The sequence below is a fragment of the Dendropsophus ebraccatus genome, chromosome 6 (genome assembly GCF_027789765.1).
Source record: "Dendropsophus ebraccatus isolate aDenEbr1 chromosome 6, aDenEbr1.pat, whole genome shotgun sequence".
In the NCBI taxonomy this organism is placed as follows: Eukaryota; Metazoa; Chordata; class Amphibia; order Anura; family Hylidae; genus Dendropsophus; species Dendropsophus ebraccatus.
The window spans coordinates 26,191,398-26,215,522 of record NC_091459.1 but is presented as its reverse complement, the minus strand read 5'-3'; the positions used below and the strand labels follow the sequence as shown (position 1 = coordinate 26,215,522).

The 24,125-nt window shown below is 41.4% G+C and overlaps 1 protein-coding gene across 4 annotated transcripts in view; it reads left to right on the top strand.

Annotated features, from left to right (window-relative positions):
* Window positions 1–23,637, top strand: part of SNX14 (sorting nexin 14) — a 55,692-nt gene extending 32,055 nt beyond the window's left edge. For all 4 annotated transcript variants that reach the window (XM_069974709.1, XM_069974708.1, XM_069974711.1 and 1 more), the window contains 12 exons: window positions 1,105–1,312; window positions 1,399–1,482; window positions 3,626–3,726; window positions 5,394–5,505; window positions 6,868–6,908; window positions 7,008–7,127; window positions 7,203–7,326; window positions 12,279–12,443; window positions 14,503–14,598; window positions 17,575–17,666; window positions 19,409–19,465; window positions 22,838–23,637. In XM_069974709.1, coding sequence (XP_069830810.1) covers window positions 1,105–1,312; window positions 1,399–1,482; window positions 3,626–3,726; window positions 5,394–5,505; window positions 6,868–6,908; window positions 7,008–7,127; window positions 7,203–7,326; window positions 12,279–12,443; window positions 14,503–14,598; window positions 17,575–17,666; window positions 19,409–19,465; window positions 22,838–22,876 — 1,239 coding nt within the window. In that variant the 3' untranslated portion in view covers window positions 22,877–23,637. The remainder of the gene's footprint in view (window positions 1–1,104; window positions 1,313–1,398; window positions 1,483–3,625; window positions 3,727–5,393; window positions 5,506–6,867; window positions 6,909–7,007; window positions 7,128–7,202; window positions 7,327–12,278; window positions 12,444–14,502; window positions 14,599–17,574; window positions 17,667–19,408; window positions 19,466–22,837) is intronic.
* The last annotated feature ends 488 nt before the right edge of the window (window positions 23,638–24,125 follow it).

Sequence of the window (24,125 nt, the reverse complement as noted above, 5' to 3'; positions counted from 1 at the left end):
GGTGGCTGCTGAACTTGGATAAAGCCCTAAGGCTATGTGGAAAACATGGATATAGTCATTGGCTGTATTCATGTTTTCCAGACAACCTTAGAGCTTTATCCAAGTTCAGCAGCCGCCACTAATCAAATACCGAACGTTCGGGTTCGGATCGACTCGAACCCGGTTCGCTCATCTCTAGTCATCATGTGTAGAACTGGCTTCCACCAATATATGGTCACTCTATAGGAAGATATTAATAGTATAGGGTTTTATTCAGTAACAGTATGATTGGTAGTTGTCGTGATGGGGTGGTATTATTTTTCCCTTGTATAATGAATTTGCAAAAACAGGGTCTGTGGAGTCAGTTACAAGTCTCAAAGGGAGGTATATCTGTTTTTTCCCGTGTTTTGAGACTCGTAACTGAGACTTCAGGAACCCGTCGAACATCAGTCCAACCCTGTGTAACCTATGGAGGAGGGAGATTAGTCGCCAGCAGAGAGAGTCAGAGAGCACAGAACAAAGTATTACACAGTGGGACCTGTGTGAAAGCCAGTATTCAGAGGTCTGAGAGGTCAGTGCTGACTTCAGAGGAGAAAGGACGGTGATGTAGCTGTGAATTAACTCTTTGTTCTGTTTTGGTGCCTCATCTCCCCCCTCCCCTCTCCATAAGAGAACAATGAAGACAGGGAGGAGAGCTTCAAACTGCTTTTTCATGATAAAAATGCATTTTTTGGCTAATAAACCCCAAATACAAAGTTTCTTAAAATCGCCCATACTATTGATTTCTGCAAAAAAATTTAAACAACAGTGACACTTTAAGGTTGGGTCTACATTGTACTTTCTGGCTTTTGGTATGGAGACAGATGCTAAGAGTTGAGAACCAGGAGCCAGGCTGTGGACCCAACTGTTATTGACCAATGTGCATTCTAGTGTTGGCCTACGCCAGTACTAAACTTAATACTAAGTGTGCACAATACTACCAGGTTAGTTTGACTATACTCTTATTATAGCTACCCACTGCTATATACATACTACACTATATTAGCGCCCCTCTTTGTCTATGTATGCTTGTTTTTGTCTGTCTCTAACTACTTTGGAAGGCCACTGAATATTTACTTCTCTCAGATTGAAGAAGGCATCATGGTATTAGAAGACGATTCTCCTGTGGAGGTTCTCACCGCGACCACTCCAAATACGCCTCGCAATCTGTCTGCATGGAAGATCAGCATTCCATTTGTAGATTTTTTTGAAGATTCGTGCCTTGAAAAGCGAGATCGAAAAGAGAGAATTCCAGTGTTTTGTATAGATGTAGAGAGAAATGACAGAAAAGCAGGTATTGAGCACTGCGAGCGTGTACATCATTTATTGTGTGTGGATTTAACATGATTTTATGTAATCACAGCTGTCCTTTTTCCACAGTTGGACATGAAGCTGAACACTGGTCTGTGTACAGGAAATATATAGAATTTTATGTTTTGGAGTCGAAACTCACAGAATTCCATGGTATGGTATAGCCTTTAGTTAACGCTAACTTTTCTGTTTTGCCTGTAACATTTCAGACACACACACACACACACACACACACACACACACACACACACACACATACATATACACACTCAGCGGTCGATATGATGTAAAATATAACATGATTTATCAGACTAGGCCATCTTTTTTTATTACTCTATGTTCCAGTTCTGCCACCATCTGTGATGCTCATATGACCATGTATGCCCTTTAAGCGGTGGTCAGGGATCAGACCATAGGGGCTAGACCATGTCACTGGTTGTGTCTTACTAAGCATTGCATTGGTAATACCCCACATGACCTGCCATGCTCTGAACCAGTCATCTAGCTGTCACAATTTAGAGCCTGTCGCTCAGGTCCTTACTTGCTCCCTTACAAAATGAACGGTCTTTTATGTTTGATAGTAGTAGTAGTAGTATGCTTCAGTTGTTTTTAAAACAAATGCACCATCAGGTACATTGCTGCTTTTTTTTTTTTTTTTTTTACCTTAATTGATCAGCAGTGGTGTGGTCCTTTCTTTGAAACGCTGCTCAGTTCCTGTGCTTGGTGCCGGTCTTTTCCCAAGCAACGGCCCAGCCCGTAGCACTGGGGGCTTGCCCACCGCTCCCCAGTGTAACAAAACCCCCTCCCCTCTGTGACTCATCTCCATTAGGAGCCGCGTCGGAGAGAAGAGGGTATACCCCCACACTGGGTGGCAACCGGCATTCCCCCAGTGCTCGGGGTCGGGCAGGTGCTTGAGAAAAGACCGGCGCCGAGCACGGGAACTGAGCAGCCTTGCAAAAACAAGGACCGAACCACCGACATCTCTGCACAGGTGCTGATTGATTAAAGTAAAAAGAAAAAAGAAAAACAGCAGCGATGTACCTGATAAAACATTTGCTTAAAGAGTAAAAGGTAGATATTTAAATATACACATCTGACTTTTTTCTGCACATAAAAAACATAGTTTGTACTTAATCATGACAATAAAAGAACTATGGGCAATTCATGAACAATATATTCTGAACATTGCAAACTATCCAAACTTATAGTGTCAAGTGATATTTTGCATAATTAAGTGTGAGTACAGGAGTTTTATTACATTTGTCATTAATACACTGGTATCCTGTTTTGTAGAAATATTTATATACGTTTGGACAAACAAGTAAATGATGTTAAATGTTTGTAATACTGTACATTGCTGCCTGTACTAACATTCTGTAGTCGTTGAGGAAGGTATCTCTTTTTAGATCTATCTGCATAAAAATTGTTGCAGCATTCAAAAAAAAAATCAATGGTGTGTGTGTGTTCCAGCGATAAGCACTCCTGCGACCACAAGTGCTGTGATATATCCAAGAAAAACACTGCGGCACTCCAACAGGTGAAATAAAAAAGGAAACTCTGGAGGAGATTTATCAAACATGGTGTAAAGTGAAACTGGCTCAGTTGCCCCTAGCAACCAATCAGATTCCACTTTTCATTCCTCACAGACTCTTTGGAAAATGAAAGGTGGAATCTGATTGGTTGCTAGGGGCAACTGAGCCAGTTTCACTTTACACCATGTTTGATAAATCTTCGTCTCTGTGTTTATTACACCAAAAATGCACGCTAACATTAAGACCACACTGCTTAAAAGTGGTCTTGATTTTAGAACGACACATCGCATTTTGAGCTTTCTTTTCATCTCTTGGGGTATGTTCACACTGAGTAAAACAGGCAGAAAGTTCTGCTGTGGAATCCATGACATGTCACCTCTTTGAGCGTGGAGCGGCAGCTGCGGAGGAGCGCATGCTCTCCCATAGACAGGCTATGGGACACTGAGACAGGCGGGATTCCGCGGCGGAACTTTCCGCTTGTTTTACTCAGTGTGAACATACCCTTGGAGTGCACAGAGTTTTTTCTGTCTGTCTGTATGTCTATCTATCTATCTATCTGTCTATCATCTATCTATCTATCTATATATCTATATATCTGTCTATCTATCATCTATTTATCTATCTATCTTTTGGGATGTAGGGAGATGTATGGGTTTAAAGGGGTATGCTACTTATGTTGTATCCTAGCGATATGTGATTGCTTTATAACTATATAATCATACTTTTTACTAAAAGACAGAAATATTTGTGGTTGTTAAATGTAGGTACTTTTCCGGATACCCAGCTTCCATCAAAAAGGATTATTGGGCCCAAAAACTATGAATTTCTTAAATCCAAAAGAGAAGAATTTCAGGAATATTTACAGGTATATTTTATTTAACTGAAATGTTGCAACACAGGAAAAAAAAATAATCCAATATTTTGAAACTTTTTATTTTATTTTTTGATGTTTACTAAAGGGGTTGTCTCACATAGTTGGCAAAAAAATACAGAACAAACAACAATGTGTAATATGGCCCATGTGATTACTGTTTATTGGGCTTTTAGTTCCATATTTATAGATTATCTTTTTTAAGCTATTTTTGTAATTTTGCTGAAATACGAACGTGTGAAAAAATAAGGGAAGACAATAGATGTGCATATTGTTAAAAGGGTTGGCCACTTTATAGTAAAATAGGTCAGTGTACAGTATTAGTAAGTGTGCTCAATGTATATACTGACAGCAGCTCCCTCTGTACCTCATAGAGCTAATATCAGACACACACCCTCCAGGCTGTGCTGTGCTGCTCTGTTTTGTTTCTGTCCATAAAATGGCTGACATGGAGGAGCATGTGACCAGGCCCTGTCCACTGTGTTCTCCATAGACATATATAGGCTCAGTGGTGGACACTGGGGGGCGGGGCCTGGTCACATGCTCCTCCATGTAAGCAATCTTATGGACCAAAACACCACAGAGCAGGGCAGCCCAGCCTGGAGGAGAGGAGTCTGATATTAGCTCTATGAGGTACACAGGGAGCTGCTGTCAGTATATACAGTGAGTACAGTTACTAATACTGTACACTGACCAATTTTACTATAAAGTGGCCAACCCCTTTAAGTATGCCAAAACAGTCCATACATTTTTAGGCTATGTTCACACAACGTATCTTTTACATAAATCATGCCCGTTGTTGCAGTTTTCAACAACGGCCGTGATTAATGCAAAAGATACGTTGTATTTGAATGAATGGGATCCCAGACTGAGTGTATACACATAGGGGGACATTTATTACAAGGTTAAAATGCCTTTTTTAGGCGCAGATGGGCCCGATCGGCGTAAAAATATTTTCAAATGGTCTATTTGCGAATATTTTATTTGCATCGGGCGGATCTGCGCCTCCTACGCCAGCTCTGAGCTGGTGCAGGTTTCAATTTATTCGCACGGACGGGCTCTATGTAGAGGCAATGCGCCTCTACATAAATCCTCTGAGCTCTGGAGCTTTGGGGACATTTGTAAGCCCGGCGTAAAAACGCCAGACTTAATAAATGTCCCCCATAGTATACACCCAGTATCGGCCAGGATAAACTTCACTGACGCCGGCCGTTCTTCGCTTTAGCTGTCCATGCATGATGGGAATTGTAATTTTGCAACAGCTGGTGGGCCAAAGGTTCCCCATCCTTGCTTTAAAGAAGCTTTCCGGATTTTTTGTTTTTTATCAGCCCCCCTGCTGTGCTGATGATCAGTGTCCCGTGGCGTTGTTCAACACCCTCATGCATTCATGTCACCGCTCTTCTAAACTCTCTTCTGTCTTCATGTCGAATGCATGAAGAACGTGACTTCCGGCCTCCAATAAACATTGAGACAGAAGAGCGGTAACCTGAACGCGCAGGACTGGAATGAAGCAGCACTACGGGACACTGATCGTCGCTGGTGAGTATACCCGCCAGCGTGCAGTAGGGGGACAAATAAAAAAAAATTCCGGAATGCTTCTTTAAGTGATACAAGAAGTATTCATTTTATATGTATTTGATTTTGTTTTTCTCTTGTTATAGAAACTGCTGCAGCATCCAGAGCTGAGTAATAGCCAATTGTTAGCTGATTTCTTGTCACCTAACAGCTTGGAAACCCAGTTTCATGACAAAATCCTTCCAGATGTCAACCTTGGTATGTGATGCACATAGTCATAGTCATAATCCTCAGATCACACTGTATGATGCCGCTTTTCCACACTTACCTTACATATAACATTGTCTTAGGCATCAGTTTAAAAGATGCTTGGGGGAAACTACTGTAACCCCTTAGTGACCAAGTCAGTTCAGGCCAAGTAGATTGTAAGGGGTCAACCTGCTGGGATCAGAGTCTTTTCCAGTGCTTGCAGTCAGACCATCATAAAAATATGCACAGCTACTCTCAAGGAGTTAAAACCATTAATCACAAATTATTGAATATGATTTTTATTAACACACAAACTTCTATAGGTTTCTCCTCTCAATAGAATAGTCTCTGATGGGGAGCTGCCAAAAAACATTAAGGTTAAAAAGGAATTCCAGCGATTTCCCCTAAAAAATGCACAAAAAGCGTACAGGTGCTCTCACTGACCCCCACTGATTGACACCTTTCCCTCTTGTCTGTGCTGCTCCTAGCACCAGATTCAGGGTACAAACACACACGGCATATACGATGCGTATTTACTGCTGCGATACGCAGCGAATACGCAGCAGATACGCAGCTGATTAGATCTAAGTAACTGAACACAGCATAAAATCTGCTGCGTATCTGCTGCTTATACGCTGTGTGTGTTTGTACCCTCAAACTTTCAGAAATGACCCCAGTTTTACATCTTGGCACCCAGCCAGGAAACCACATCTCCTCCTAACATGGATTGCACCTCAAAACCGGTTACCCACCTCTGTCATGTAGCATCTGTCCACCACTGGCTCGATCTGCTTCTGATTTGCACAGTAAAAACAGTATCTGTCTATCCATCCCTCCCTCTAAATAAATAGATTAGAGAAGAAGAGAGAGATGAAACAACAGTGTCTCCTTTCCCCTATACTACTCAGGGAAGGCTGTTGTTTCCCCCACCCTTGGCCAGGTGATTACTGTGTGATGTCAGTGGTGGGCGGAGTTACAGATGAGGTGTTACAGCTTGTTTGCCAACAGAAGAAACAGATCACGTGACCTCTATCTCAGAAGAGAGGGGATGGCAAGACAAGTTGAGGCTGCATACAAATGGACCAATTCATGTAATAGAAACCTATTACAAACAAGCTTAGATTGTGGGTGGGGATTGAACAGGGTTAAATCTGTCTTAGCTGGGTTTCCCCTTTAACAGCAAGGAAGATGATATTTAGGATTGAGCCACTTTGGATACACGTTTTTGTTCATGTAACTATAAAACACATATATATGTATGTGATATATATATATATATATATATATATATATATATATATATATATATATATATAATATACACATTTATTTAACATTTAATGTTTCCTGTCTTTTTGTTGCAACTTTCAGGCAAAATGATAAAGTCTGTGCCAAGCAAATTGATTAAAGAGGTATAGTTATAATGATCTTGTAGACATCTGAGCTTTATCTCCGGCATTCTAAAGTTGTAACCAGTTTTTTTTTTTTTTTTTTTGTCTTGTTTTTTACAGAAAGGGCAACATCTAGAACCCTTTATCATGAACTTCATCAACTCTTGTGAATCTCCGAAACCCAAACCAAGCAGACCTGAACTAACCATACTTAGTCCTACGTCAGAAAATGACAAAAAGGTTTGCACGAATAAAGTGTAGGCTAACGCGTTTTGTTGTCACCGTACTCATTCCATGTCTATTACTTGTTTGTAGCTTTTCAATGATTTGTACAAAAACAATGCCAACCGCTCGGAAAATATCGAGAGGAGACAAAACCGGAACTGTTTTGTGGAGGTTATGACTGTTGAAGGTGTCTATGACTATCTTATGTATGTAGGTAAGTAAAGAGAATGATATTGTTTAGACTCCAATACCAGGACAAATTGCACTTTGCATTACCACCTTTTGCATTACCACCTTTTATTTTACCATAAAATGTTTGGTCAAGCAAATAAAATCAGGCTGGGTTCACTCAGCATTTTTGCAATAGTTTTTTTTCATCCATTCTTTACAAAAAAAAACGGATGGGTGCGTGCATCCGTTTGGATCCGTATTTCCATTGAATTCCATGATAAAAAAAGGTTTAAAACCCATCCGTTTTTTAATGGACACAAACATGTCGTTGACTATTGTGTATGTTAAAGAAAAAACTGATCTTTTTTTGATTCGTTTTTTTTTTTTTTTTAAATAATGAAATTCAATGGAAAAACGGATGCACACACATGCATCTGTTTTTTTCCGTGCGTTTTTCATCCGTTTTTTTTGCAAAAAAAAGGGATGAAAAAAACTTAGTGTGAACTTAGCCTTATTTTTGGAGTTAAATTTTAAAATTCCCCCACAAATTTTGCAGTCTTTAGGTTTTGTTTTTACGCAGTGCATTGAGGTGATATCTATCTGTAAGTGAAATTACTGTGATAACAAATTTACTTACTGAAGTATTTCAGCGATTTATTTATTTATTTATTTTTCCCCCTTTTTTTCTTTTTTTTTTACAATTCTTTTATAAAGTTATATCACTTTGTAATATAACTTATAAGTTAAAAAAAGTAATAATAATAAAAAAAAAATGGTGGTGATTGTAACCCATGTATAGAAGCTGCATGGTGGCCAATACATTTAAAGTGTACATGTTATAGGTGAATTTTCAGGATAAGCTGTCCTGTGTGTGTGCACTTTTATCTTGGCCTTATTTTTCCGCAGATTTCTGCTCAGCAAGCTAAATCTGTCATTTTCAGTGCTCCTAGAGCTAGTGTGAAGCCTAGCATCGATGGTGTTTGCACACACAGAGGAGGGAAGCCTGCACTGTCTTTGCGCACAGCCTAAAATGCTGCAGCATAGAAGCCATGGCAAAGCTGTGGTGAGCAGGTTGAACACTCACAGGGGGAGATTTATCAGACATGGTGTAAAGTGAAACTGGCTCAGTTGCCCCTAGCAACCAATCAGATTCAATCTTTCATTTTCAAAAGAGTCTGTGAGGAATAAAAGGTGGAATCTGATTGGTTGCTAGGGGCAACTGAGCCAGTTTCACTTTACACCATGTTTGATAAATCTCCCCCACATAATGCTCTGGGGTGATATCTCTTACACAGAGTTTATCTGCCAAATCAGGCAGACTTCTCTTTATGTATTAAAGCCAGTGATCATCAGATGAGCGAGCATAATGCTAGCATTAGAGCGAGCATTTTCCTATTGTTTAAAACCAGTTTTTATGTTAAAGTGGTTTTCCGAAGAGCAGAAAAGCTCTTACCTGTCTTGCTCTCCGACACTCCACTTCCTCCCTTTTGGATATCACAGAACGGTCCTTCTGAGATGAGGGGGTGGGGGCTGGTCCACCTAGAAAGCATTGCGTACGCAATGTCGCTGTGACATCGGTAACATCGGACATCTGTTGAACAATATCTAGCATGGACATTGTGCAGTTCTCCTGACGTAGTGTATATTTAAAAATTTGCATCCAGGCCTAAAAAGTGAAGTGAATAGAGCTGAATTGCAATAACAGACACAAACTAAGATGTGATGACTATTGGTGAGCAAATAGGGCCATAGATTCAGACACATGCATGTGCAAATGCAGCTTAACCCTTTGAGGACCAGGCCCAAAATGACCCAGTGGACCGCACAAATTTTGATCTTTGCGCTTTCGTTTTTCCCTCCTCCCCTTCTAAGAGCTCTAGCACTTTCAGTTTTCTATCTACAGGGCCATGTAAGGGCTTATTTGTTACAGGAATAGTTGTACTGTGTAATGGCGTCTTTCATTTTACCATAACATGTATGACGGAATCCCAAATATATTATTTATGAAGATATAAATAGGTGAAATCGTAAAAAAGAATGCAATATGGTAACGTTTGGGGGGTTCCTGTGTCTACGTAATGCACTATATGGTAACAGCGACATGATACAATTATTCTATAGGTCAGTACGAACACAACCATATGCAGGTTTGGACAGATTCTCTAATGTTATATATGTGTTTTTATATTGAAATCCTTTTTTTTTGGCAAATAATTATTAATAAAATGGGCCTATTGTGACGCTTATAACGGTTTTATTTTTTTTACCTACGGGGCTGTATGATATGTAATTTTTTCCTTCATGATCTCTAGTTTTTATTAATACCATATTTTTGAAGATGGGACGTTTTGATCACTTTTTATTAATTTTTATTTTATATATAATGTAATATAAAATCGTTAATCCACACACTTTTTTTCCCTACGGTATATTATATGTTGTTTTATTTTTATAATGCGAAAGGGGGGTGATTTAAACTTTTATTGGGGGAGGGGCTTTGGGGTAGTGTAATGTTTTTTACTTTTTTTTTTTTTACGCATTTGAAGTCCCTTTGGGGGACTTTTACCTACAGTTGTGTGATTATTTACACTGATCACTCCTATGCCATAGGCATAGCATTGATCAGTGCGATAGGCGATCTGCTCATTGAGCCTGCCTGTGCAGGCTCAGTGAGCAGATCGCTGATCGGACCGCATGGAGGCAGGTGAGAGACCTCCGGTGGTCCGTTTTAACGATCGGGACCCCCGCAGTGTGACTCCCCCTGTCACTTACACTTAAACGCCGCAACGTTTAAGGAGTTAATGACACGCTGCAGCCTGTCATTAACGGTGAGGTGCCGGATGCTCACTGCAGCCAGCCCCCACCTGCTATGAAGCGTGCTCTGCTCCGGAGCGCGCTTCATAGCTCAGGACGACAGACTTCTAGGGCGTACTGGTATGTCCTTGGTCATTTAACCTCTTAAGGACATATGACGTACCCGTAAGTCATATGTCCTCATTAGCACTTCAAAGCGGGGCCGCGCGGCGACCCCGTTTAAAGCGCCGCGGTCCCGGGTGCCGCGTGTAGCCCGGGACCGCCGCTATTAGCGGGCGCGGTCTGATCGCCGTGCCCGCTAATTAGCTAATCGGAGGCAGCTGTCAAAGTTGACAGCTGCCTCCGATTACCGGAGGCAACGTTTCCCTGGGATCTAGTGGGGGAGATCGCTCTTCCGGGACGTTGTCCCGGAGGAGCGATCTCCCTGTCTGATGCCGGCCGGGGACTCATCCAAGATGGCGCCGTCCCTGGCTCGGCACTCGTTTGTTTCCGGCTGCAGCAGCCGAAAGCAAACGAGTGCCGATCTCATTGATCTTTGCTGTATAACTATACAGCAAAGATATCAATGAGAGATCAAAGTGTATATATACTAGAAGTCCCCTAGGGGGAATAACCCTAACCCCAGGGGGGGAAATAACCCTAACCCCAGGGGGGCTTCTAGTATATGTGTAAAAAAAAAACAAAAAAAAAACGTGTTGTTTATAGTAAAAAGCCCCCTCCCCTAATAAAAGTCTGAATCACCCCCCTTTTCCCAGGTTTTAAATAAAGTAAACAAATAAATAAATAAATAAACATGTTTGCTATCGCCGCGTGCGTAATCGCCCGAACTATTAATCACATTCTTGATCTCGCCCGGTAAACGGCGTCAGTGCAAAAAAATTGTGCATTTTTGGTCGCATTAAATCCAGAAAAAATGTAATAAAAAGCGATCAAAAAGTCGTATATGCGCAATCAAGGTACCGATAGAAAGAACACATCATGGCGCAAAAAATGATACCTGACACAGCCCCATAGACCCAAGAATAAAAGCGTTATAAGCCTGGGAATGGAGCGATTTTAAGGAACGTATATTTGTTAATGGTTTGAATTTTTTACAGGCCATCAGATACAATATAAGTTATACATGTTATATATCATTTTAATCGACTTGAGGAACATGCATAACAAGTCAGTTTTACCCCAGGGTGAATGGCGTAAAAACACAGTTCCCCCAAATAAAAGAAATGCGTTTTTTTCAATTTCACCACACATTGAATTTTTTTATGGTTTCGTAGTGTACCAAATGCAAAAATTTAGCCTGTCATTGCAAAGTACAATTAGTGACGCAAAAAATAAGGGCTCATGTGGGTTTCTAGGTGGAAAAATGCAAGTGCTATGGCCTTTTAAACACAAGGAGGAAAAAACGAAAACGCAAAAAAGAAATTGGGCCCCGTCCTTTTAAGGGTTAAGGGAGAAGTCTGGCAAAATTTTTTTTATTAACGTATTGTATTGCCCCCCAAAAGTTATACAAATCCCCAATATACACTTATTACGGGAAATGCTTATAAAGTGCTTTTTTTTCCTGCACTTACTACTGCATCAAGGCTTCACTTCCTGGATAACATGATGATGTCACTTCCTGGTTAACATGGTGAGGTCACTTCCTGGATAAAATGGTCATGTCATGACCCGACTCCCAGAGCTGTGCGGGCTGTGGCTGCTGGAGAGAATGATGGCAGAGGGATGCTCAGTGTCCTTCAGTCCCCCTGCCATCATCCTCTTCAGCAGCCACAGCCCGCACAGCTCTGGGAGTCGGGTCGTGACATCACCAAGTTATCCAGGAAGTGACATCACCAAGTTATCCAGGAAGTGACATCACCAAGTTATCCAGGAAGTGACATCACCATGTTAACCAGGAAGTGACATCACCATGTTATCCAGAAAGTGAGGGCTTGATGCAGTAGTAAGTGCAGGGAAAAAAAAACACTTTATAATCATTTCCCGTAATAAGTGTATATTGGGGATTTGTATAACTTTTGGGGGACAATACAATACTTGAATAAAAAATTTTTTTTTTAACAGGTTGTGATTCCATAATAATCACTGGCATGAATGTAATTATAAACATTGGTCTGGTGTCATCTGTCCCTGAAATGTTAGTTTGGGTTATTAATCTTTCATGTTTACTAATATTACCAACAGGACGTGTTGTTTTCCACATCTCGGATTGGTTACATCATCTTTTAATGGGTGGTCGCATCCTTTTAAAAAACACCCTCGAGACTTACACAGACTACTATCTGCAATGTAAGCTTGAACAACTTAGTCAAGAGCATAGACTGGTTTCACTTATTACCCTTCTTAGAGGTAGGTATCCTCAAATCTCTTTTCTCCTTATGTAATTGCTAATCATTTTTAAATATGATATCTTAAACACTACATTGTAAAACTCAGTGTAATGTAATACTTTTATAGTTGTTATAATATTTTATTATTTACTCCAAAAAAATGTATTTAGCCAGGTTTAGGAACAGCTTGAACTCCTTTCTGCCATGGTGATTTTTGGTGGCAGTGTTTTTTTCTCCTCCCAGCCCTCTAAGAGCCATAACTTTTTTTTTTTTTTTTTCTTTGAACATCGCTATATGAGGACTTGTTTTTTGCAGGATGAGTGAGTTTTTGTCTGGCACCATTAAATGTATCATATAATCTAGAAATTAAAAAATAAGTTCACTATTGAATTCTTGTGGTTTGCATTTGCAAAGCTCACTCTGTAGCATAAATGGCACCTACATTTTATTCTTCAGGTCAGTATGATTAAGGGGGGCACCACATTTATAGTATATTTTTCAAACTATAATTTTACAAACAGGAAAAAAATAATTATATGAATTAAACTCTGATGTTCTAAGGTAGTGGAGGAACTGTTACTATCATTGGGGTTTAAGGGGCTAATAAAAAGGTTAAGATTCTGTTGGCTTACTCTCATCTTCTGACCAGTCAGCAAACTGCAGTGGTCCATATAGGTGGATCACTACATTTAGCTATACAAGTTAGGCCAGGTTCACATGAGAAGAATGTGAGTGCTTTCTAGAGTCTGTATTTTGGCCTAAGGCCCCATCCTGACAGCTTGTCTAATCCCAAACTGATAGCATTATAAATCCCTATGATGCTTTCAGTTAAATTAGTCAGAGCCAGGACTTGCAGCCATAATAGAGATACATAAATGTGCCATATTATGCTTGTGAGAAACTGGCTTTCAACTCTTACTACCATTTAAAAAAACAAAATACACAGCCAGCATCAGGCTTTACTGTGAAGCCCACATTGAGATGTGCATGTGGGTTAAATGTTTTGAGTGGTTAAAGCGAATCTGCACCCACAATCTGCCCTCCCCAAACCACTTGTACCTTTGGATAGCTGCTTTTAATCCAAGATCTGTCCGGGGGTCCCTTCGGCAGGTGATGCAGTTATTGTCCTAAAAAACAGCTTTAAAACTTTCCGCTCTGTGTCAAACTGCCGTAGCCTAGAGTGTCTCTGCCCTAACCATGTACCACCCCTCCGTCCCTCCTCCCCTCCTCCCCACCCTCCTCATCATTAGTAATGCCCTGAGCATTCATCACTTGTGTTTGAACACTGCACAGGATCCTTAAAGTGACTCTGTACCCACACTCTGACCCCCCAAACTGCTTGTACCTTCGGATAGCTGCTTTCAATCCAAGATCTGTCCTGGGGTCCGTTCGGCAGGTGATACAGTTATTGTCCTAAGAACGGGAGTATCTGTGCCCTAACTCAGCACCACCCTCCTCCCCACCCTCTTCATTATTAGAAATGCCACAGAAACATTTTCTCCATGCTGAACATTGCACAAGTCCTTAACGATCCTGCCCATGTGCCGGCCTGACACAGGTGGGGAATAGGAGGCAATCTGTCTGGAGCATTCCTAATGGGAGGAGGGACAGAGAGGGTGTGCAAAATTAGGGCACAGATACTCCCGTTGGGCATGGGGCTTCAAGTTTAAAAGTTGTTTTTTTAGGAGGTTGTCCAGAAAATATTCTCATTGCAAAGATATTCATTACAAAGAAGCCGGGGCCCGACACCGAGATCAGCGGATAGTGAAAAAAATGTATTTTTTTCTGGAATACCTCTTTAAGAACGAAAACTATCTGCGTACTAGAGCCTCCTTTCCTTGTACAGTTTTCCCCCAATAAATGTATCCTCTCAATTTAATATTGGTATTACTTATATATACCATTGTTAAATTCACACATACAAACTTTAACTTGATTCCAACAGTACATTCTTGGTTCGTCTGTGAGTGCAGTATACAGCTGTGTTCTGTAATTCTTTATGCACTTCTTCTATAGTGGATTTCAATATTCCTAATCATAATCTACATCCATAGAATATGACTTCTTTTCTTTTGTAGATGCCGTGTTTTGTGAAACCAGTGAACCACGATCTGCAGCGGCCAAGCAGAAACGGGCAAAACAGACGTTTGAAGAAATGATGACTTACATTCCAGGTTTGTAACACTTGCCATTAACAACTAAGGACATAGCTTAACACTTGTATTAACGGTATCTTTATCTTCTGCTTTATTATTTTTCTATACTTTGGAGCATTGCACCCTGTCTCCCAACCCCTCAGTTCTGTGATCTACCATGAAAACAGCCTCTACAGCCTCCCATACCCAGCAGCAACAAAATAGTTAAAATGTTATGTTTAAAAATGTACAACGACAAGACCATAAAGCGCTTTCACATCAATAGGCTGTCATAGCTAAATACAAGTATGTGGAGCTGGCAGAATGGTTCTACTCTTTTAAGAGACTTGTGTCACTTTGCACTTGTTGATCATTAGCATGAAGAAGAAGTCCGTTGAAAATTTTTATTTATTTGTGTTTCCCCCCAAAAGTTATACAAATCCCCAATAGACACTTATTACAGGAAATGCTTATAAAGTGCTTTTTTTCTGCACTTACTACTGCATCAAGGCTTCACTTCCTGCATAACATGGTGCTGTCACTTCCCGGATTACCTGATGATGTCACTTCCCGGATAACATGATGATGTCACTTCCTGGATAAGATGGTGATGTCAATTCCTGGATAAAATGGTAATGTCATGACCCGACTCCCAGAGCTGTGCGGGCTGTGGCTGCTGGAGAGGATGATGGCAGAGGGATGCTCAGTGTCCGCCTTCCATCATCCTGTCCAGCAGCCACAGCCCGCACAGCTCTGGTCGTGACATCACCATTTTATCCAGGAAGTGACATCACCATGTTATCCGGTAAGTGACATCACCATGTTATCCAGGAAGTGACATCACCATGTTGTCCAGGAAGTGACATCACCATGTTTATCCAGGAAGTGCAGAAAAAAAAAGCACTCTATAAGCATTTCCCGTAATAAGTGTATATTGGGGATTTGTATAGCTACACTAGGTGTATTAGTCATGCCTACCTGACTACAGACATGAGGTGTAACCAGTGCTGTAACAATTGCAGCTTTTTTTTTTCTTTTTTTTTTTACACCAAATTTATATATATATATTATATATATATATATATATATATATATATATATATATGTGTATATATATATATATATATATATATATATATATATATATATATATGTGTATGTATGTGTGTGTGTGTATATAGATATAGATCTATAAATCTTACAGCTGCTTTTAGAGTAGAGCAGTGCTCAGTAACCTGAACAATACGCTGTCAACAATGGAAGCTAAAGAGCAGCATATCATGAAATATGAGGCAAGCTTGCGAAATGAGGGTATTTGCAAACATATTTAACTTGAAAAGTCCTTCAAGTTTTACTATGTTAGATGAGATGGGTATATCCCTTTAAGGGCCCAAATAGGCTATTCCTTAAAAAGGTATTCCTCACATCAAAGGGCCCTGCATACCATTCCTTATGTGTGGGGCTCAGTTATTTTCAGAAGCCCATAAAAAAATTATTGGAGTGCTGGCCATGCACATGCGCTGCACTCCATTCATTTGGCGAACGATTTTCCTCCAATCTTGAGTTCTGTGGAGGTTACGAAAGTATGACTCCTGCTTGTTGTGCCCTGTCCTATGGATTTTGATGTTGGGAATACCCATTTAATTAGTAAATCTTGTACAATCAAGGAAAAATGGGAAATACAGTGGTACCTCGGTTCTCGAACATAATCGGTTCTGAAAGGCTGTTCCAGAACCGAGCAGTTCGAGAACCGAGCTGTCAGTTCCCATAGGGGACAATGTTAAACTGATTAATTGGTTCTTACACTCCGTGGGTCAGGTGCAGAGCACCCAGCCCACAGAGCGTAAAAACGCTCCACGTTCCCCGCAGTGAGAGGCAGGAGCGGGCGGCTATTTAAACTTGCCACCGCGCTCCTTCTCTTCTCAGCTGCCGGGGACACCCTGTAAAGAAGCAGGGATTCCCCTCATTATGATGGGATTTCCTACTTCTTTACAGGGTGTCCCCGGCAGCTGAGAGGAGCAGGAGCGCGGCGGCAAGTTTAAGAAGCCGCCCTCTCCTGCCTCTCACTGCGGGGAACACTCCTGCCTCGCACTGCTCAGTCCCCTCTGACCTGCTCTCCGCATCCCCCCGCCGGCCCGGAGCGCTTCCTTCTTCAGGACGCCGTACGTCTGTACTGTTCCGCCCGCGGCCCCGCTCATCAGCTCCTTAGCTGCTTGCTCCCACTGCTCCCCGCCGCCTCTGAAGGGTGAAGGAGAGTCTTCAGAGGCGGCGGGGAGCAGTGGGAGCAAGCAGCTAATGAGCTGATGAGCGGGGCCGCGGGCGGAACAGTACAGACGTACGGCGTCCTGAAGAAGGAAGCGCTCCGGGCCGGCGGGGGGATGCGGAGAGCAGGTCAGAGGGAACTGAGCAGTGCGAGGCAGGAGTGTTCCCCGCAGTGAGAGGCAGGAGCGGGCGGCTATTTAAACTTGCCGCCACGCTCCTGCTCCTCTCAGCTGCCGGGGACACCCTGTAAAGAAGTGGGGAATCCCATCATAATGAGGGGAATCCCCGCTTCTTTACAGGGTGTCCCCTGCAGCTGAGAGGAGCAGGAGCACGGCGGCAAGTTTAAATAGCCACCCGCTCCTGCCTCTCACTGTTCGTGAACACCTAACTGTCAGCTGAAATTTAGTTCGAAAACTGAATTGTTCGAACTCCGAGGTGTTCGGGAACCGAAGAGAGGGCTAAAAAGTTACTGAAGCGCTGTATTAAAGCTGATTGATTATACGGTGCTCCTAGCAACCAATCAGATTCCACCTTTCATTCCTCACAGACTCTTTGGAAAATGAAAGGTGGAATCTGATTGGTTCCTAGGGGCAACTGAGCCAGTTTCACTTTACACCAGTTTGATAAATCTCCCTCCGAAGGAGTAGATGTAAACTGGTTATACCTGTCACAAATTTGAAGCTTAATTTTTGTTGTTAATGTCATTGTATTTTGTCACCTGTCAACATCTTATTCTTTATTCTGTTTCTTTAGATTTAATAGGAAAATGTATCGGGGATGACGCGAAGTATGAAGGAATACGGTTATTATTCGATGGTCTGCAGCAGCCGGTGCTCAATAAGCAGGTAATTGTAATTTGATCATAACACTCTATTAGAAGGGTCTAATAAAATTAATAGGACTGGTCCCTATGTAAGGTAGTATCTCTGTGTGTTCTTCCTCTATCTTTAAAGGGGTTATCCAGCGCTACAAAAACATGGCCACTTTCCCCCTACTGTTGTCTCCAGTTCAGGTGCAGTTTGCAATTAAGCTCAATTTACTTCAATGGAACTGAGTTTTAAAACCTGCACCCAAACTGGAGACAACAGTAGGGGGGAAGTGGCCATGTTATTGTAGCGCTGGATAACCCCTTTTAATTGTTTTTTTAAAGGGGTTATCCAGGGGTTATCCAAAAACCTGGCCACTTTCTTCCAGAGACAGCCAGACTCTTGTCTCCAATTCAGGTGCGGTTTGCAATTAAGCTCCAATCACTTCAATGTAACTTGGTTATAAAACCTGCACCCAAACTGGAGACAAGAGTGGTGCTGTCTCTGAAAGAAAGTGGCCATGTTTTTGTAGTGCTGGATAACCCCTTTAATAAATAGAGGTGAAAAGATGAAGTGGATTTTATTGAAAGCAGTCAACATGATGTTTCGGGCTACAAGACCTTCTTCAGACACTGATTGCATAGTTGTAAGAAGCGTGTCAGAAGAGTGCTGCTTTATCTGACAGTCTGCTTCTTCGACCTCCTTTAAAGGGGTTATCCAGCGCTACAAAAACATGGCCACATTTGCCCCACTTTTGTCTCCAGGTCAGGTGCAGTTTGCAATTAAGCTTCATTTACTTCAATGGAACTGAGTTTCAAACCCCACCCAATCTGGAGATAAGAGAGGGGAAAAGTGGCCATGTTTTTGTAGCACTGGATAACCCCTTTAACCTCTTCTGTATTTGGTGTCTGAAGAAGGTCTTGCAGACCTAAACATTTTTGGTTTTGATTGCTGTGAACAAAACCATTTTTTCTGTTCACCATATTTAGGCTATGTTCACACTACGTAAGAGACCGGCCGTTCCGTGACCCGGTTGGTCATGGAACGGCCGGTCTCTGGCCGGATCATCTCGGCCGGTACTTAAGTACCAGCCGGATGATCTTTCTGGCCGCAGAGCTCTGATGTGGGCGCGTCAGCGCGCGCCCGCATCAGAGCTTCCCATAGCGCACAGTGCCGGAGCTGCTCGCTTCACTGTGTGAACTGACATGTCAGTTATTTGCGGCCCCGTATGGGATCCCGGCCGGAGCGTGTACGATGTGTATACGCTCCGGCCGAAATCCCATTGAAACTAAGGCATTGTTCCACCGTTCCAAAAGTTCGGCCGATGTTGCCGTACTTTTTCGTAGTGTGAACATAGCCTTAAAGGGGTTGTCCAGCGGGAAAAAATTTTTTTCAAGTCAACTGGTGTCAGAAAGTTATATAGATTTGTAATACATTCATACACAGTGCTCTCTGCTGACATCTCTGGCCGAGACAGGAACTGTCCTGAGCAGGAGCTGTTTTCTATGGGGATTTGATGCTGCTCTGGACAGTTCCTGTCTCGGCCAGAGTAAAACACCACTTCCTGCAGGACGTAGTTAATTAGTATGGGAAGAGTTGAGATTTTTAAATAGAAGTATATTACAAATCTATATAACTTTCTGACACCAGTTGATTTGAAAGAAATTTTTTTCCGCTGGACAATCCCTTTAAGTGTTAGGTAACTTGCTGTAATTTGGATGAAATTCATCTATTCTACCTATTAACTTTACATTAACAAAAAGTCTGTCCTGTCGTTTCAGCTGTCTTATGTTCTGTTAGATATTGTTCTGCTTGAGATATTCCCTGAGCTTGGAAAGGTATAGTGAATTTTTCTATTTCCGCTCTTATGACTTCTTATATTATATACAAGATGTCATAAACATATTTGGATAACTTAGTGATGTTAAAGCGTCACTGTCTTGTTTTATTTATTTATTTATTTTTTTCAGAAATGATTAGTCCAGGCGATTTTAAGAAACTTTGTATTTGGGTTTATTAGACAAATATGCCATTATCTGCATTCAAAAAGACTTTCCCTCCCTCCTCTCTTCCCTTCACTGCTTATTATCAGGAAATATTGACTCTTTTACATCAGTCGAGTCCTGTTTAACCTGGGGAGGGGGGAGGAGGGATATTAGTCACCAGCAGAGAAAAAAGGATTTCACAGCGGGACCTGTGTGAAAGCTGCTATTCAGAGGTCAGAGAGGTCAGTGCTGACTTCAGAGGAGAGAGCCTGGTGATGTAGTTTTAAAATTAACTATTTGTTCTGTTTTGGTGCCCTCCACCCCTCCCCTCTTCATAGGGAACAATGAAGACAAGGGGGGAGAGCTTCAAACTGCTTTTTCATGATAAAAATGCATTTTTCGGCTAATAAACACAATTACAAAGTTTCTTAAAATCGCCTGTACTATTGATTTCTGCAAAGAAAAATTTGAACGGCAGTGACACGTTAAGGCTATGTTCACACTGTCATTAGAATAGTAGCAAAAGGGTGGTGGTGGGCACAGCTAATTGTAATAAAGATGGGGTGCAAACAGCAACAATCACAGTGACCACAAGAAGAAAAGCGACTATGCTATAAGAGAGAATGCACACTCCAAAATACAATCAAATCTTTTTATCTTCATTAATGCACAAACATCACAACAAAGTTAAAAACATATAAAATGAGACCACCGCAGTCTCCGTACCAAAGCATAGATCCCCACAATAATTGGGGTAGCATGTAAACACTAGGAGGGGCTGAGAATAGGCCCTAGAAACAAAACTTCCTCTACCAATGACATGCAACAAAAGGCAAAATAATAAGTAAATGACCATAATAATACAATACATAAATAACCAACAGTATAGATGAAAAGTGCCAAGTGCTGTAAACAATAGAGTGTAATAGTAAGTCAATCCTGGGTGCTGACTATGCAGTACTGATCGACTTCTGTAGCCAGGAAATCCCTAGTTGCTCTTGCTACCATCAGCACTGCTGGAGGAGAGAGGGAGATTTCTCCATCTGTAATCCTGCTAGATGCTGCAGTTGCACGTTATCGATCCACGGATGCCGGCGATCGTCTGTGCTGGATCCCTATTGGGGTTCCAGGACCAGTTGCACTAAACGGTCGGCTATCAGCTGACAGTTAAGCTGCGGCTCACAGTCACTCTTTATGTGAATAGTGAGCACCAGGAGCCGGTCACTTATTGTACGTCCTGGTGCAGAAAGTAACCTGATCTGGAGTAGGAACTTAGGGCCCTATTCCACCGGACGATTATAGTTCAGATTATCGTTAAATCTAAACGATAATCGTTCGTTTGAATAGCAGTTAACGATTAACGACCGAACGAGAAATCGTTGATCGCTTTATAAGACCTGGACCTATTTTTATCGTTGCTCGTTCGCAAATCGTTCGCATTGAATAAGACGTCGTTCGTAGTAGATACGAACGCTATAGCGAAGAAATAGCAAAGAAAAAAACGATCGCAAATACGATCATAAGTAACTATTATCGTTCCATGGAAATGAGTGAACGTTTTCAGGTCTTTCGCAATAGTGGTCGTTTGGGATCGTTAATCGTTAACGATTATGCGAACGATAATCGTCCGGTGGAATAGGGCCCTAACCTCTCTCCGTGTCTGCGGCGAGCGGTGGGACCGGTTTCGGGACCCCCGCTGGGCTCCGGGATCTCAACGCTGCAAAAGTCACGACCTGGGTGATGGACCAGGTGCTCAGCCAGTCAGTGACTGGGCAGGATGCTGGCGGTGGTCCCAAGGCCGGTCCCACCGCTCACCGCTACTCATTATCAAATACCCACCTGCCCCTGCTGGCTGCTGGATTTAAAAAAAAGTCCGGACTCCTCCTTTTAAAGCAATATATAGAACCTTTTTTGTTACAAATTGTTACTTTCTTTTGAAAACAAGAGTTTTTTTGTATATAATCTCTTGGGGAGTGGGAAAGGAATAAAGGTCATGGGACACAGCCAGTATTCTAGTCAGTATTAAGAAGTCACTGTACTCAATCCCTAAAGCACATTGAAGTGACACCTTTTGATATAATATGTCCTTTTGTTCACAAATATTGTATGCAGAGAACAAGTACAATTGCTTTTAAGTTTTCGAGGCATTTTTTTTTTTTTAAACTTTTCATTAGCAGCATATTAAAAAATAAGGTACAAGTATAAAGCAAGCTTATATTATAGCCCCAACATATACAAATGTAAGCAATGTATTTTATGTATATATTGTCCATTGTAAGATGTAAGATGCATTTGTTCTAAAAGCATAGTCACTTTTTATTACAGGGAGAAAAAACTGTACAGACACATGCCAAAAGATAATTTCCTGGTGTATACAATGATTGTACACCGTAATCATAGAATGAATATAGCCTAGTTCTGCTGCTCAGGATGAAATGTAGTCATTTTATTGATTAACGTACCGGGAGTGTAAAATCTATATGGTTACCTTTAGCAACCATAGTTTAGTTACCTACAGTAATTATAGTCAAATTCTTTTTTTTTTTTTCTTTTTATTCAGCTGGTGCCAGAGATTTGTAGTTTACTTCTATTAAAAAAATCTCAAGTCTTCCAGTACTTACCAGCTGCTGTATGTCCTACAGGAAGTGGTGTATTCTTTCCAGTGTGACACAGTGCTTTCTGCTGCCACCTCTGTCCATGTCAGGAACTGTCCAGAGCAGTAGCAAATCCCTACTGTTGGCACTAAAGTCAGTGCTTATAGATTTTCTCTTTAGTAATTTGTTCTTAAAAAAAACCAAACCCTAATAAAAACATTGAACCAGAAAACCTCTCCTGCTCTGGACAGTTCTTGTCAGGGACAGAGGTGGCAGCAGAGAGCACTGTGTCAGACTGGAAACTCACCACTTACTGAAAAACAAACAGCAGCTGATAAGTACTGGAAGATTTGAGATTTTTTAAAAGTTATGGCTTGACTACTGTCTTCCTGACTGTTTAATTTCTAAAAAAAAAAAAGTAAATTACAAATCTCTGGCACTTCCTGGCACCAATTGATTTGAAAGTGTGTTGTTTTTTTTTTTTTTTTTTTTTTTTTTTTTTACTGACGTACCCTTTTAATGCTAAGGTTAGGATTTGATGGGAAATGATAATGCTATGCAAGGTCTTCATTTCATATTAAAAATTGCGGTACATGTATGCATACAAATAATTTTCTGGTCTTTATTTTAGCCGCAAAAGGAGCTGTCCTCTTTGCCTGCGTGGATGTGACCAACAACTTGAATTGAGTTACATTTCTCCTTGTCCCTTGGGTGGGTTTCCATCTTTATCCAGTCACTTGACACAGACCAGCACAATAAATATATAAGTATACAGATTGACCTGTAATAATAATATTGATTACATCGGATCTTCTTCTGTAGATTGAGTGCCAGGTAATCAATATTATACTTAGGACTGACCGACCCAAAATATACAGTCATTTAAGTTACAATGTTAATTGCTTCAAGAAAGGGACGACCAGTGTATGTTAAAGGGGTTATCCAGCGTTAGAAAAACATGGCCCCTGAGTCTGGTCTCAAGTTACGATAATTCAGGAAAGAACATTGTATGTTGAGAATATTGTAACCTGAGGCCATTGTAACTTAAAGGGGTACTCCAGCGGGGGGGGCCCTTTTTTGCTGGGACCGGGGAGGAGGTGGCCGAGGGAAAAAACGTCCACTCACCTCCCCGGTTCCAGCGATGGGTCCTGCATCGCGGCGCTCCGGTGCCCGGTTCCCAGCCGCTTCCGGGTGTCTGACGCAGGCCCGAGACGTGACGTGAAGGAGGCGGGATCCGTTTCAAGTCCGCTCAGATCGTACCCCTTTAAGGGACTGCTGTATCTTTGTTATAGAGGTAACTTCCTTTACCTTGTTTGCTATGCTGTGTGTTTAAGTGAGCTAAGTTTTTGTACATTAGTTTGTTAATATTTGCACTGTAAATATATTAGCACTTAAATAAAACGTTTAACAGGTAGTCTTCTAATTTTCCATGTTATAATGCTGGTCCAATTAATATAAACAGTTCTTTTTTTTTTTTTCCTAAGATTAAAGCGGTATAACAATGATCAACTGATTACACTTCTGGGCCATGTTCACACAATTTATGAACTTCGGACGATGTTTGATCCAGCCAGCTCAAACAAATGGCCGATGTCTGAGATCACCAGTGTTGGCCGGATGAACAGCACTTTATTTTAATTGGAATGCGGACACATTCTGGTCTGCGCATGCTCCAATTTGCCATAGACTACAGTGTAAAGTACAGCCAGGAGCCGTACTTTACACTGTGAGTACTGCCTATCTTGTACGGCCTCTGTTCTCTGAATAGCGGCCACACAAAATAGACAGCCGCAGAGAACAATGGCCGTAGTGTATACAGTGTTTTGACTTTCCTGACGTTTTTTTTGGACCTTATGTTGCTTAGATTTTCTGGTAAAACGATTTACCCGAGGTTCCATAGGGCTCCATTATAATTTCGT